Below are 12,128 nucleotides of genomic sequence, written 5' to 3' on the forward strand. Positions count from 1 at the left end.
TCCACAGTTCCTCCCCCCAACCACATCTCATCACTAAGGTCAGACCTGATCTGTCACTTAAATGCATCTCTTACACCTGCATGACTCAGTGTTTGTACTGAACATATCTCTGTTGGAATCAGTGTGTCAGCCAGACCATTTCCCACAACGACAGCTATACCCTCAATCATCAACAGAGGGCGTACACCCATCCTAAGCTCAGCCTTCACTAAATCACAGTCCAGTGTCTTTACAGTGGAACTGTGAACACCTGCAGAGCCAAACCAAAACATTCAGCTTTCCAGTTCCTCTTTTCCTTAATAATTACACACATCATTATCAGACTGTCCCCCTGACCACTTTAACACCAGCAACAGGACTCAAAGGTAACTTTGTTAGTTAAGACATATTCCTCTGTGAGAACAGCAGCCTCAGCAGCAGCAGCTTTGACTTTACACTCGTTAATGTAGGTGGCAACATTATCAGCAGAGAATCTTTAAACTGCTCCAAGTGTTTAGAAAAGATAAAAAGACTAAATGTTGTTGTTAGAATTGGACTAATGACTGCTGTTAACCACACTGAGACCAACACTGATGTCTTCAATACAAACTGGACTGTTAAAGACACAGAGACTCACAGAGAAACTCTCCTCATCACTGCCCTCCAGTGGTCACTGTCAGGAACTACAACTCTCCACATACAGCACTGACAATAATACTGAGATTCACACTGACATTATGACACATTCACTGCATTATTTTAGCTCTAATGTTCATCAGTCTGATCATGACTCTCTATATGTAAGATTACAGATTAATGGAACCACATTAAAGTGATGTAAAGACCAGTCACATTTATTTAGACCTTTAGTGTCTCCTGCACTAAAACACAAACACACCAAGCAAAAACGACTGAAAATGAAACAAGACCAAAAGATGACAGAGGAAGCTACTGCGCCAGGTGAGGCTCATGATCTCTAATCAGCACCTGCAACAGCAGAGAAACACGGGGACACCTGGTGGCAGGTGGAGGGACTGTTTCACCATCACAGTTTATATCAATAACATCAGAGCAGCTGCAGCCTCCACTTCTCACAATGTGTCATTAAAATGTCTTTGAGTTTTGCTTCATCATGCCATTACCTCCTTCCTGAACACAGCAGTGTGTGTGTGTGTGTGTGTGTGTGTGTGTGTGTGTGTGTGTGTGTGTAATGGATTGAATGGAGGTTCAAGGCTGTCAGAGTGGTCTAATGGGTTTATATTTACCTGCCTCCCTCCAGATGCTCCTCAGTCTGTTCCATTAGAGCAACAAATAAACAACTCTTCAGAGGAAATGACTTTACTACGACTGACTGACGAGAGCAGGAAACATTTCATATAATCTCTTCATTCAAAGGTTTAACATTGTTCATATTAGAAAACTAAGATTATTATTATTCTGCTGCTGCACTCTGACTTCACCTTAACCTTCGACCTCTGACCTTTGAAAATCTAATCAGTTCATCCTTGAGTCCAAGTAAATGTTCCAGTTTTACTGAGCTGTATACAGAAAGCTCTAAAGTCAGGCTCCTCATCGACATAAAGTCTTGGAGATGTGGAGCCTTAAAGAAAACTTAGTATAGAGCTTCTAAGAAAAGAGCCCAAAGAGCTTCAAGAGAGTGAAAACTTGTAGGTATAGATGCAGAGCCTCAAAGAAAAGTGGATGATGTACCTTAAAGACATTTTGTTGGTGGAAGTAGAGCATTAAAGAGAACATATTTCTGTACTTAGAGCTCTAAACACAGGCTCCTAATGGACTTAAAGCTTCTAGGAAAACTCAGTAGATGTAGAGTTCTATGTGGACGTCAAGTTCTTACTGACCATGAACACTTATAATAATAACTTCCAGGTGGAAATGCACCATAAAAGAAAACTTCAACGTGGATGTAGAGCTTTAAGAAGAGACTCCTGATGGATGTAGAACCTTAAAGAGTCTTGCTCCTGGTGGATGCAGAGCTCTAAATAAAATGTCTTAATGGACACAGAGCCTTAAAACTTCATAGTGGACAAAGCTTCAGGTGGAGCGAAGCCTTAAAGACGTTCCAGGTGGAGCCTCGGCCCGTTAAATGAGATAAACCCTGTGTAGATTCAGCGTTGGTCACACTGAGCGTCCAGACAAAGGGACGACGCTGCAGCAGGTGCGTCCAGGTGTAATCGTAAACCCTGGACCCACAGGTTTGAATCCCATCTTCCCTCCGGTGATGACATGTCAGCTCGGTGTTAATCTGCCAAATCTGCCGTCTGACATTTAACACAGCAGCAGCTGAATGTCACCTTCATCCTGGGAAAACCTTCAGTTCAGCTTCTTCACTTTGGTGTTTTGGTTTTATTTTTATTTGTTTTGAAGGTTTGAGCTCATTTGTTCATCCAGTCAGATTCTGTAGTGAAGAAAACCTGAAACACAACAGATAAACCACCACATAACAAATACACAGTCAATCACTGTAAAAGTCCAGTTTGTGGAGGTTTCACTGAGAGAAACCATGAGTCTGTGTGGGAGGAGGAGGAGGAGGAGGATCTTCATTGATTGTCCATTTTCATTGTTTACAAGCATGAATGAATGTTGGTGATGACGTTGTTTTATCTGTGTGTGTGTGTGTGTGTGTGTGTGTGTGTGTGTCCTTGGCCGACAGAATATAAAAGTCGGCCGAACGGTCAGAACGACAAAAGAGGAACGACAGAAACCTCCGTCTGACGACCACCAGCAATAAGAGACAGAAGAAGAAGAAGAAGAGAGGCAGGACAGAGGGTGAGAACATTCATTATCATTTATATTTAACTAAATTATCTCTCAGGAAATGTTAGTGAACAAACTGAAAACAGTTTGAAATGATAAATTTAAATCTCCACAGCAACTGTGCAAAGAAATAAGAACTAAGTTAGGATATGTTAGAGCTAAAACTCAGAGCTGTATATGTTATATACATGATTATACATATAAAAATAATAACTTGTGTAATAAATAATTATATATGTACAAATATATATGTGAAAAATAATAATAATGAGTAAAATTAAAAGTGTAAGAAATTAAGACGGTCAAGATAAAATATAGCAAATCAATTATAATATATATAATAGAGTTATAACAATACTGTGATAAATACCAATTACAGTTATAGAGTATATAAGACACATATATATACCGGACAGAATAATGTTTATGATATTGTTTCTCCACATAAATATGCAGTAAAATAGTGTAAGATTAAATAAAATACATTAAATAAATATAATAACTGTTACTTCATGTGATGTGTGTCCTTGTCTGTGATTGGCCGACAGGAGAATGTGTCCTGTGTGGCTATTGGTGGCTGTGGTGGTTGTGGGCGGGGCCAGAGGAGCTGTCAGTCAGTGCTGGGAGCATCCGAGCTGCCAGGAGCTGAACTCTGAGAGCAGCATGATGGTAACACAACAGAGACACAAAACACACACTGAATACACACAACACATATATACATCAAACACACACAGAATACACTCTAATCAGAGGTGACAGTAGAATCCAAATGAATCTGATTTTTGAGTTTGACTCTGCTCTTTCTTGGATTAATTTACTGTTTTTTATTTGTATCAATCCTTTTATTGTTATTTATTATTTATAGTTTTGTCAATGAATCCATGTAAATAAAGTTAAAACACAGACCCTGTGACACGGTGTCAGCAGGGCCGGGTTAACGAACTGTGGGGCCCCGGGGCAAACATTTAAAAATGGCCCCCCTCCTGTTTCTCACCTCTCCTCCTCCTCCTCCTCCTCCTCCTCCTCCTGCAGGAGTGCATCCAGCTCTGTCACTCTGACCTCACCGCCGAGACCCCCGTCGTCCCCGGCAACGCCCACCTCCAGCCTCCCCCTCTGTCAGACCCCTCCTCCTCCTCCTCCTCCTCCCCGCAGGCCAAGCGCTCCTACTCCATGGAGCACTTCCGCTGGGGGAAGCCCGTCGGTCGCAAGCGCCGCCCGGTCAAAGTCTACACCTCCAACGGCGTGGAGGAGGAGTCGGCCGAGGTTTTCCCCGGAGAGATGAGGCGGCGGGAGCTGGCCAATGAGATACTGGCAGCAGCAGCAGCAGCAGCAGCAGAGGAGGAGGAGAAGGCGCAGGAGGTGATGGAGGAGCAGCAGCAGCTCCTGGGCGGCGTCCAGGAGAAGAAAGACGGCTCGTACAAGATGAACCACTTCCGATGGGGCGGCCCGCCGGCGGCCAGCAAACGGTACGGAGGCTTCATGAAGAGCTGGGACGAACGCAGCCAGAGGCCTCTGCTCACACTGTTCAAGACCGTCATCAACAAAGATGAACAGCAGCAGAAGTGAGGAGGAGGAGGAGGAGGAGGCAGCAGACAGAGGAGCTCTGAATCTGCTGTTTGTACCTGATCCTGAATGACTGGAAGAGAGAGTGAGAAAGGTGTTTTGATATTTATTGATTCATGTAAATAAATGTAAATTCTATGAAAACATAAAGAGATATTTGCAAGCAACCCGTCTGTCTGTTTTCTACGGCTACACAACACACACCACTCAGGTTTTACCAGCAGCTGAGTCCTCAGAGCTCTCTCCTCTCCACAACAAACACACCTGATCATTCAAACAGCTTCATGGGAAAATCAGTGTTTCTCTGATGAGGTTTGGTGGAGCTGAGCTGCTGCTGCTAACGTTAGCTCAGCTAGTTTCTCTGATAACTTCAGATCCAGACGACTGACGACTGAAATACAGTGATGATTATCTAACTGAATAAACTCAGAGCTGTACAACATGTGAACACATCATTAATCAATCAATCAATGGATCCATAAACTGAGACGTTTCTATCAGGATTTTATTAGAGCAGAAAGTCACATTTAACAGGAATCATCATTTAAACACAAACATGGAGCTAACAATAAAATCCTCATGTTACATATATTCATTTAATACTGACGTGACCTCCTTGTCTCCTTCCCTACCTCCTTGTCTCCTCTCCTAACTCGTCACATTTCTAAGCACAGAAAGTGTCTAATAGACGCACAGGTCGGGAAACTTCATCTCGTAGAGCGGCGTGGAGCGAGGCGGCGAGTGTCCGGACGGAGACGGAGGAGGACGAATGATCAGATCGAAGACCTGATCCAGTTTGGACTGAAGCAGGGACGTCTGAGGAGAGAGAGAGAGACAGAGTCCATCAGCGTCTTCAGCGACTGAGGACATGGACGAGGTCGGATGCAGAATAAGCGTCTCACCCGGGATCCACAGTGAGCGGCGATCTCCTCGAACGGAGCCGTCTGAAACCTCTCCACCACCTCCATCCTCCTCCTCCTCTCCTCCTCCTCCACACCCCCTCTGTCCTCTGACACAAACACACAAGGAAACCAGGAAGTGAGTTAGCGTGTTAGCATGTTAGCTCAAGACATTTTCAGGCTTTGTTCTCTTACCGATGGCGTTCTTCAGCGTCTCAAAGGTGATCTGCTCCGTCTGAGGTTTCTGCAGAGAGACAGAGACGTCACCATCACACAGAGAGACAGACAGACAGAGAGACAGACAGACAGACAGAGAGACAGACAGACAGGTACCTGGTGTGTATCAGGACAGTACTGAGGGTCCATGTCCATCTGCAGGGACACGGTGTCTCCGATGCTCTTCCTCTTTGACAGTCGATCTTCATCTGTAACAAACAGCATCATCTTCAGCTCAGAGGAGGACATGGAGTCGTCTGTTGTTGTTGTTGTTTACCTGTTCTCTGAGTGTGAGTGTGTGTTTACCTGTCAGCTGAGGCGTGTACGGCGTGTTGAAGCGCTCGGCGTGTGCGCTGTAGCTGCTTCCTGTCAGAGCCTCGCAGATCTTTGATTGGACGAACAGGAGGGACTGGTCCACCTTCAGCTCGCCTTCAGGCAGCCTGACACACAACAACCTTTAAAACTTTGAGTCTGACTCTGATCTTTCTTAAAGGACATTTAGTGTAATACAGTGTTACTCGCAGCCATGGGTTATATATCAGAGGATATCAGAGGTGATTCCAGCAGTTCAAGCCTCTGACTCTCAGGTGTTCAGGGAGCAGGGCTCTGCACAGGTGAGGTGTTTACCTGGGTTCGTCACAGAGGACGTCTTCAGGCAGCAGGTGTGGAGCGTCCTGACGCCGACTCTCTACGACCTGCAGACACACACCTTCGTTCCTTCACACACATGTATTTGATTTGAAGTGCAGCAGAGTTCAAGTGTTCCCTGTGCTCACCTGTGCGACGTGCTGCTGCAGCGGTGGCGGCGGGCCGAGCTGGGACAGCAGGTGGAGGAAGGCGGCGCAGACGGCGTGAACGCCGCAGCGGTTAAACACCGACAGACTCTCCTGAGCGGACGACGCCAGCTCCTGAGTGGCCAATCACAGAGCAGAGGGTCAGCGATGTCACGTGATGGTCATCAGTGTAACAGAAGCTCTGCTCACCTGCAGGGCCAGCACCAGCCGGATCAGGTCCACCACCACCTCCTCGCTGGCCAGCTCCACGGTCAGGACGGCCAGCAGGGTGAAGAGAGCCTGGTAGTGGGCCGGCCCGCTGCTCTCCTCCCGGCAGGTGAGGTAGACGTGTCTGTAGAGACGCTGAGCGTGCTGCACACAGAACACTGACGTCACCTTTAAGCTCTCACTGACTTTCTTGTCTTTAAATGGTCTTTGTCTCTGCTCTCTGACCTTCCTCATGAACAGGTTGTCCTGTCGGGAGCATCCGTCCTCCTTCAGCTCCAACGCTGACACGTCGAACGCCGTCAGACTCCTGAGGAGACACAGAGTTTAAATCAGGTCAGCGTGCAGTAACACCACCCTGCCACCAGGCGGTGCCAGTCCCCCTCATCGCTCTCTGATTGGCCGGTGCTGGTGTGACCTGGCTGCGTTGAGCCTGGCGGCGTTGTGGCGCCGGTCGATGAGCGAGGTGAGGATGGAGAGGACCAGCAGGCGGATCTCGGGCTCCTCCATCAGAGTGAAGGAGAGCAGCGGCTCCAGGAAGGAGGAGGGCAGCGCCGTCAGCAGGTTACTGCTCTCGTAACGCTCCGACACCTGACGCCACAGTTTGAGAGGAAACACACACTTTCAGTCGTTTAGATCCACACACACACTCTGCTTTACTGTTCACTTGTAAAGATAAATATAAAATAATACATTTACTTAAAATATTAAGTGAAGATTTTAGTTCAGATGAAAACAGTTAAGTAAAATCACACTTAAAATGTACTTAAGTGCTTAAATACACTGAAGCACAGTGACTTAAAATGTTCATAAATGTTGAGTGACATTAAAAAGTTATATTTTTGTTAAGTACAGATGAGGTATTAGGTTAGAGGATATTTAAAGTTGAGAATATTAAGGTCTATGATCAGCATCAGTACAGCTATAAGCTCTGGTCATGCAGTCAGCCTCAGTGTGGAGTGATGAACGTCACCTGTGGGCTGAGCTCACCTGGAGGAGAGACTTGAGCAGCATCACCTGGATCATCCTGCTGCCTTCAAACCTGGAAACAGACACAGGTCAGAGCAGCTTTAAACTTTAAGCTTCATCATTTCCAGTTTAAACATTTCAAACAAGTACAGTCAGTTACCCGGCGTTGGGTGACCCCAGGGCGGGGTAGATCCCAGGCACAGGGATCTTCCCCATGATGAACAGCATGACCTCTGACCTCTGGTAGACAGGAAGTGTGTTGGCGAAGGATCCTGGACGACACGAGGACACAGCTTCAGATGAGGCGACCGCCTTAAGAACCGTTCGTTAACAGCGAAACACCAACTCACCGATGGTCTTGATGACGGCGTCCTGCAGAGTCTTCTCCTCCGTCGACGTGGTTTTGTGTTTTCCTGCGTTGTCATAGTAACCGGTCAGCTGGTAGTCGACACTCTGCCTGAGCTGCCGCAGTAACGTGTTGAAGACTTCGAGGACGGTGGGACCTGACGGGATCATTCAAACACACTGAGCACTGGAGGTAGCAGTACACTTAAAGTACACACAGAGGATAGAAGTACTGCAGTACAGACGCCTTGCACCGACCTACAGACCCCGTAGCTTCTATAACAGCAGCCTCAGACAGGACCTCCATGATCCCGGCTCTGACTGAAGCTGGACTCCGGCTGTTGGCGTCCAGGTGACCCAGCAGCTGCTGGATCACCAGGTGGGAATGTTGGGACTGAGGAGGAGACGGGGAACAAAGGTACGACACAGCTGAGTACAGCTTCAGAAAAACAACTTCAAACACAGGGTAGTACAGTTCAGAGTACTGCAGAGTACTGCAGAGTACTGCAGAGTATGACTGTGTACAACTGAGTTACAGTTAAAGTGGAGCAGCACAGTTATCTAACAACTTAAAATGTATTTTAAAATTCAACTTCAGTTAAATGCAAGTAAATGTTAAATTAAATACATTAAGTACATTATACAGTTGAGTAAAATGTAGTACTTAAACTGTAACTAACTATTCAATTCAGGTACTTTATTTAAAAATGTTAAGACAAGTTAAAAAGTTTGAATGTTTTCATGCAGAAAAGTAAAGTTACAAATATATGTCTACAGAAACACTATCATGTACTTTAAATGTATATAAGTTCAACATACATTTACTGAAAAGGTATGGAAATGTTAAGGTTAAAAGTACAGTAAAGTAAAATTAAGAAAATTACATTTAGATACATTTAAGTGATGGCAGGATTACAGTAGTACTACATGTAGTAATAGTACTAACCTGGATAGAGTACATGATGATCTGAAAACATCGAACAGCAAAACTCCGTCCTTCCCAAAGACTGTGACTGTCCAGGTGCCTGAAATACACACAGAGAGTACTGTGTACTACTACTACTACTGCTACTACTGCTACTACTGCCAATACACCTGTGGCTACTATTTCTATAACTACTGCTGCTGCTGCTATGACCAGCGCTCAGGCTTCTCCATCAGCTGCTGCTGCTACTGCCACTCCCACAGTGCTGAGTGAGTCTTACATGAGCACAGGTCTGATGGCGTTGGTAATGTGTCCGTAGGCAGCTCGGCCCAGCAGCTCCCGGAAACACACCTCGGTCTGCTCTGCTGGAGACTCACTGCAAACACACACAGCAGAGGAATAATGGCAGCTGAGGTTGTGATGTATTAATGTTTTATTTGCTGATAAACACCTGTTGTTTGTGTTTACCTGTTGGCTTGTGTGTGCTGCTGCAGGTTGACCAGCAGGGCGGGGACAATCTGCTCCATGTGACGAGGCTCCCAGATGTTCACCTGGAGCTCGTCGTCCACCGTCTTCCTGACCACGCCCTGCAGACCGCGGATCCCCGACACACGGATCCTGAACGTACAGCTCAGGTTAGCCACAGGTGCTAAAGACGTGCTAAAACAACAGGAAGGTGTAGAAGAGCGGACTGACTTGTTCTGGATGTCGGCGTCTTCGTGCTCGGAGTGGCACATCTCACTGAAGCGAGACACGAAGAAGTCGTAGCTGCGATGGTACGACGGCGTGTCCTCCTCGATGTTCGCAAACTTCACAAACTGTTGACAAAACAAAGGACAGAGGCTGTTAACGTGACACAACGCTCGACATGTGCACAGAGGGAGCAGAGATAAACCTGCTGTGATAATCCCTGCCTGTGCAAATATACTGTACATCTTACAAGAGGATATCAAGGCTTAAAGATTACATAAATATGATCCCTCTGTCCCAGCTGTGTTAATGCTGAGCTCATTCACAGCTGCCTCTGCTGAGTTTTCATGTGTCTTTAGAGAATAACATCTAGTCTCTGAGTTAAAACATAATATTTGTTGTGTTTTATTTATAACAGTGCTGCCTCTGTGGGCTCTTCATATTCTGTGTAGACGTTCTAGAGGTCACTGAGGAGGTTCTCAGGATCGTTTCAGTGGTTGATGGGAATGTTCTGCAGATTCTTTAGGTTGTTCTAGAGGTTGTTTTGGTCATTAAGAAGGTTCTAGATGACCTTTAGGAGGTCTTCATGGTCAGTGAGAAGGGTGTGGAGCTCCATTAGGAGGTTGTAGAGCTCCTTTAAAATGTTGCAGTGGTTTATAGGAGTTTCTCTTTCTTTTATTGAGGTTCTTTAAGAATGTTCTATATGTAGCTTTAGTGGCCAGTGATGAGGCTCTAAAGGTCTTTCAGAAGGTTGTGTGAGTTTTGGAGGTTGCAGGGGATATATATAGATACACAGGACTTTGCTTGTCATTATCTAACACTAGCTCAGAGTGCAGCAGCTCAGGGTGTCACATACAGAGTTGGTGGCGAGGATGTGGAGGTGTGGTTTGTCGGCCTCCAGCAGCAGACGCAGCGTACTGAGGAAGCTCTCCACCAGCAGGTTGATGCTCTGACAGTGACAGGCCAGCAGCAGCTGCTCCAACGCCTCCATCGCTATACACACATACCTGAAACACACAAAGTAACTAAGTACTTTTATGCCACTTGTAATTTGATTTTCTGTGGGTGTGTGCTGACCCGTAGCGGTGGCGGTTCAGCTCTCTGGTCAGACGCTCTGATAGGTACGCGGCGATCCGGTCCAGTTTCTCCGGAGCCGACAGAGCGAAGAACGTCAGCTTCTCCATGTTGGCTTTCACCAGACCATCCTGAGAACACACACATTCCACACACACACACACACAGACACACACAGGTGATACAGGGTGTCTGGAACTGATACGACTGGGAGAGTCACTGTTTTTAATTTGATTCAAATATAAATGTATATGTGTGTGTTTACCTCTGGGTCCTCGGGGAAAATATTGTCCACCAGCCGTTTGTAGCGAGGACGCAGCGCCCAGCAGCAGCCGCACAGACCTGAACAGGAAGTTCACATTGACTGTTATTATGACCTGATACCAGTATTAAACCCCCGCTGTCCTCACGACAGGCAGCAGTAAAGAGTTTGTAGTTCTCTGGTTCTCAAAGAAAAAAGGCTGCGTTCAGTTTGTTTAATCAATATATATCTCTACCAGACTCCATTGACAAAAACAGGGATTTAACCAGGAGCTGCTGGAATACCACTGCCTCCATCTGTTAGTGTGTCTGTGTTACTGTGTGGTACTTTTACTCATATAAAGTATCTGATTACTTCCTCCACCACTGAAAGTCACACAGTAACACAGACACACTAACAGATGGAGGCAGTGGTATTCCAGCAGCTCCTGGTTAAATCCCTGTTTTTCTCTATGGAGTCTGGTAGAGATATATAGAGATGTTTCTGGTTATTACTCTTTAATAAAAAGTCTATCTCTGGAATAAACACCTGTGTCTTATAATAAATAAATGCATGAACATTACAGCCACATGGGGGCGCTACTGTCTCTGTCTCCTTCAACCTTGTTTTCTCCTTAATTCCAGATTTTTCTTCCAATTTTCCACCTCTCTCTCTCTCTCTCTCTCTCTCTCTCTCTCCCTCTCTCTCTCCCTCTCTCTCTCTCTCTCTCTCTCTCTCTCTCTCCCTCTTCTCTCTCTCTCTCTCTCTCTCTCTCTCCTCTCTCTCTCTCTCTCTCTCTCTCTCTCTCTCCAGTTTAAATGGTTTTGGGAGATTAAATGAGACAAGAGATCCACCACTGGTCAACTGCCAACTCATAACACACACACACACACACACACACACACACACACACACACACACACACTACAATGCAGCAGCAGTAATGCTATGTCTTAAGCGTTAATCCTGCAGTGGCTTGTTGCGTAATGTGTTTATATATTGTTTTTTTTTTAGTTAGCAGAGCTTAAAGAGTCCTCGCCGTCGCTGCAAGGACACAGGTTCAATCCCCAAAACCGCCACTGAGCAAGGCAGCGTGCTGAGTCGGTTAAAATCCTCCAGTTCTGACCCACCCACCAGCTGAGGATGTCTTTATCTGACTGTATTTACCTTATATTCATCATGTTAATGTGTCCATGAGAACAACAGTCCTGTCTGATAGAAGCTCAGTGACGTCCACACAAGAAAAAAGTAGAAGTTGCCAAATAACTTCAGATGAAACGAGTCTCTAATTAGAGTTTCTTCATTAGCAACTAAAAAAGATCAAAGATGAGCGATGAGTCAGGGTGTTTTTAATCTCTGTCAAAATTATTAGATTAAATAATGATTCAAGTGAAACCTTTGACCTTTAGTTGCTCATAATTTTGACTTAAAGGTGCTATATGTAGATTTTT

General features: G+C 45.6%; 3 protein-coding genes across 11 annotated transcripts in view; 2 read left to right on the top strand and 1 right to left on the bottom strand.

Moving 5' to 3' along the window:
* Positions 1 to 2,656: 2,656 nt before the first annotated feature.
* LOC108873226 (pro-opiomelanocortin) overlaps positions 2,657 to 12,128 on the top strand; it is a 31,664-nt gene continuing 22,192 nt past the window's right edge. The window contains exons 1-3 of one of the 2 annotated variants that reach the window (XM_051065840.1): positions 2,657 to 2,766; positions 3,303 to 3,423; positions 3,790 to 4,342. In XM_051065840.1, coding sequence (XP_050921797.1) covers positions 3,307 to 3,423; positions 3,790 to 4,323 — 651 coding nt within the window. In that variant the 5' untranslated portion in view covers positions 2,657 to 2,766; positions 3,303 to 3,306 and the 3' untranslated portion in view covers positions 4,324 to 4,342. Of the gene's footprint in view, positions 2,767 to 3,302; positions 3,424 to 3,789; positions 4,488 to 12,128 lie in introns of those variants that run through there. The other variant, XM_018661359.2, reaches the window with a different exon arrangement.
* Positions 2,685 to 12,128, top strand: part of LOC108873190 (pro-opiomelanocortin) — a 31,636-nt gene continuing 22,192 nt past the window's right edge. The window contains exon 1 of the mRNA XM_051065841.1: positions 2,685 to 2,733. The gene's annotated coding sequence lies outside the window, so the exon portion shown is untranslated. The remainder of the gene's footprint in view (positions 2,734 to 12,128) is intronic.
* Positions 4,814 to 12,128, bottom strand: part of LOC108873213 (protein EFR3 homolog B) — a 39,491-nt gene continuing 32,176 nt past the window's right edge. Inside the window, exons 3-23 of one of the 8 annotated variants that reach the window (XM_051065821.1) lie at positions 10,702 to 10,778; positions 10,440 to 10,567; positions 10,219 to 10,369; positions 9,369 to 9,490; positions 9,141 to 9,290; positions 8,953 to 9,048; positions 8,694 to 8,772; positions 8,006 to 8,141; positions 7,753 to 7,905; positions 7,563 to 7,674; positions 7,424 to 7,475; positions 6,852 to 7,024; positions 6,662 to 6,743; positions 6,419 to 6,580; positions 6,212 to 6,343; positions 6,063 to 6,130; positions 5,742 to 5,875; positions 5,553 to 5,644; positions 5,415 to 5,463; positions 5,223 to 5,329; positions 4,814 to 5,136 (exon numbers count right to left, since the gene is read on the bottom strand). In XM_051065821.1, coding sequence (XP_050921778.1) covers positions 5,002 to 5,136; positions 5,223 to 5,329; positions 5,415 to 5,463; positions 5,553 to 5,644; positions 5,742 to 5,875; positions 6,063 to 6,130; positions 6,212 to 6,343; positions 6,419 to 6,580; positions 6,662 to 6,743; positions 6,852 to 7,024; positions 7,424 to 7,475; positions 7,563 to 7,674; positions 7,753 to 7,905; positions 8,006 to 8,141; positions 8,694 to 8,772; positions 8,953 to 9,048; positions 9,141 to 9,290; positions 9,369 to 9,490; positions 10,219 to 10,369; positions 10,440 to 10,567; positions 10,702 to 10,778 — 2,390 coding nt within the window. In that variant the 3' untranslated portion in view covers positions 4,814 to 5,001. The remainder of the gene's footprint in view (positions 5,137 to 5,222; positions 5,330 to 5,414; positions 5,464 to 5,552; positions 5,645 to 5,741; positions 5,876 to 6,062; positions 6,131 to 6,211; positions 6,344 to 6,418; positions 6,581 to 6,661; positions 6,744 to 6,851; positions 7,025 to 7,423; positions 7,476 to 7,562; positions 7,675 to 7,752; positions 7,906 to 8,005; positions 8,142 to 8,693; positions 8,773 to 8,952; positions 9,049 to 9,140; positions 9,291 to 9,368; positions 9,491 to 10,218; positions 10,370 to 10,439; positions 10,568 to 10,701; positions 10,779 to 12,128) is intronic. The other 7 variants (XM_051065824.1, XM_051065822.1, XM_051065823.1 and 4 more) reach the window with 7 other exon arrangements.

Source organism: Lates calcarifer, linkage group LG7_2 (assembly GCF_001640805.2).
Source record: "Lates calcarifer isolate ASB-BC8 linkage group LG7_2, TLL_Latcal_v3, whole genome shotgun sequence".
In the NCBI taxonomy this organism is placed as follows: Eukaryota; Metazoa; Chordata; class Actinopteri; family Centropomidae; genus Lates; species Lates calcarifer.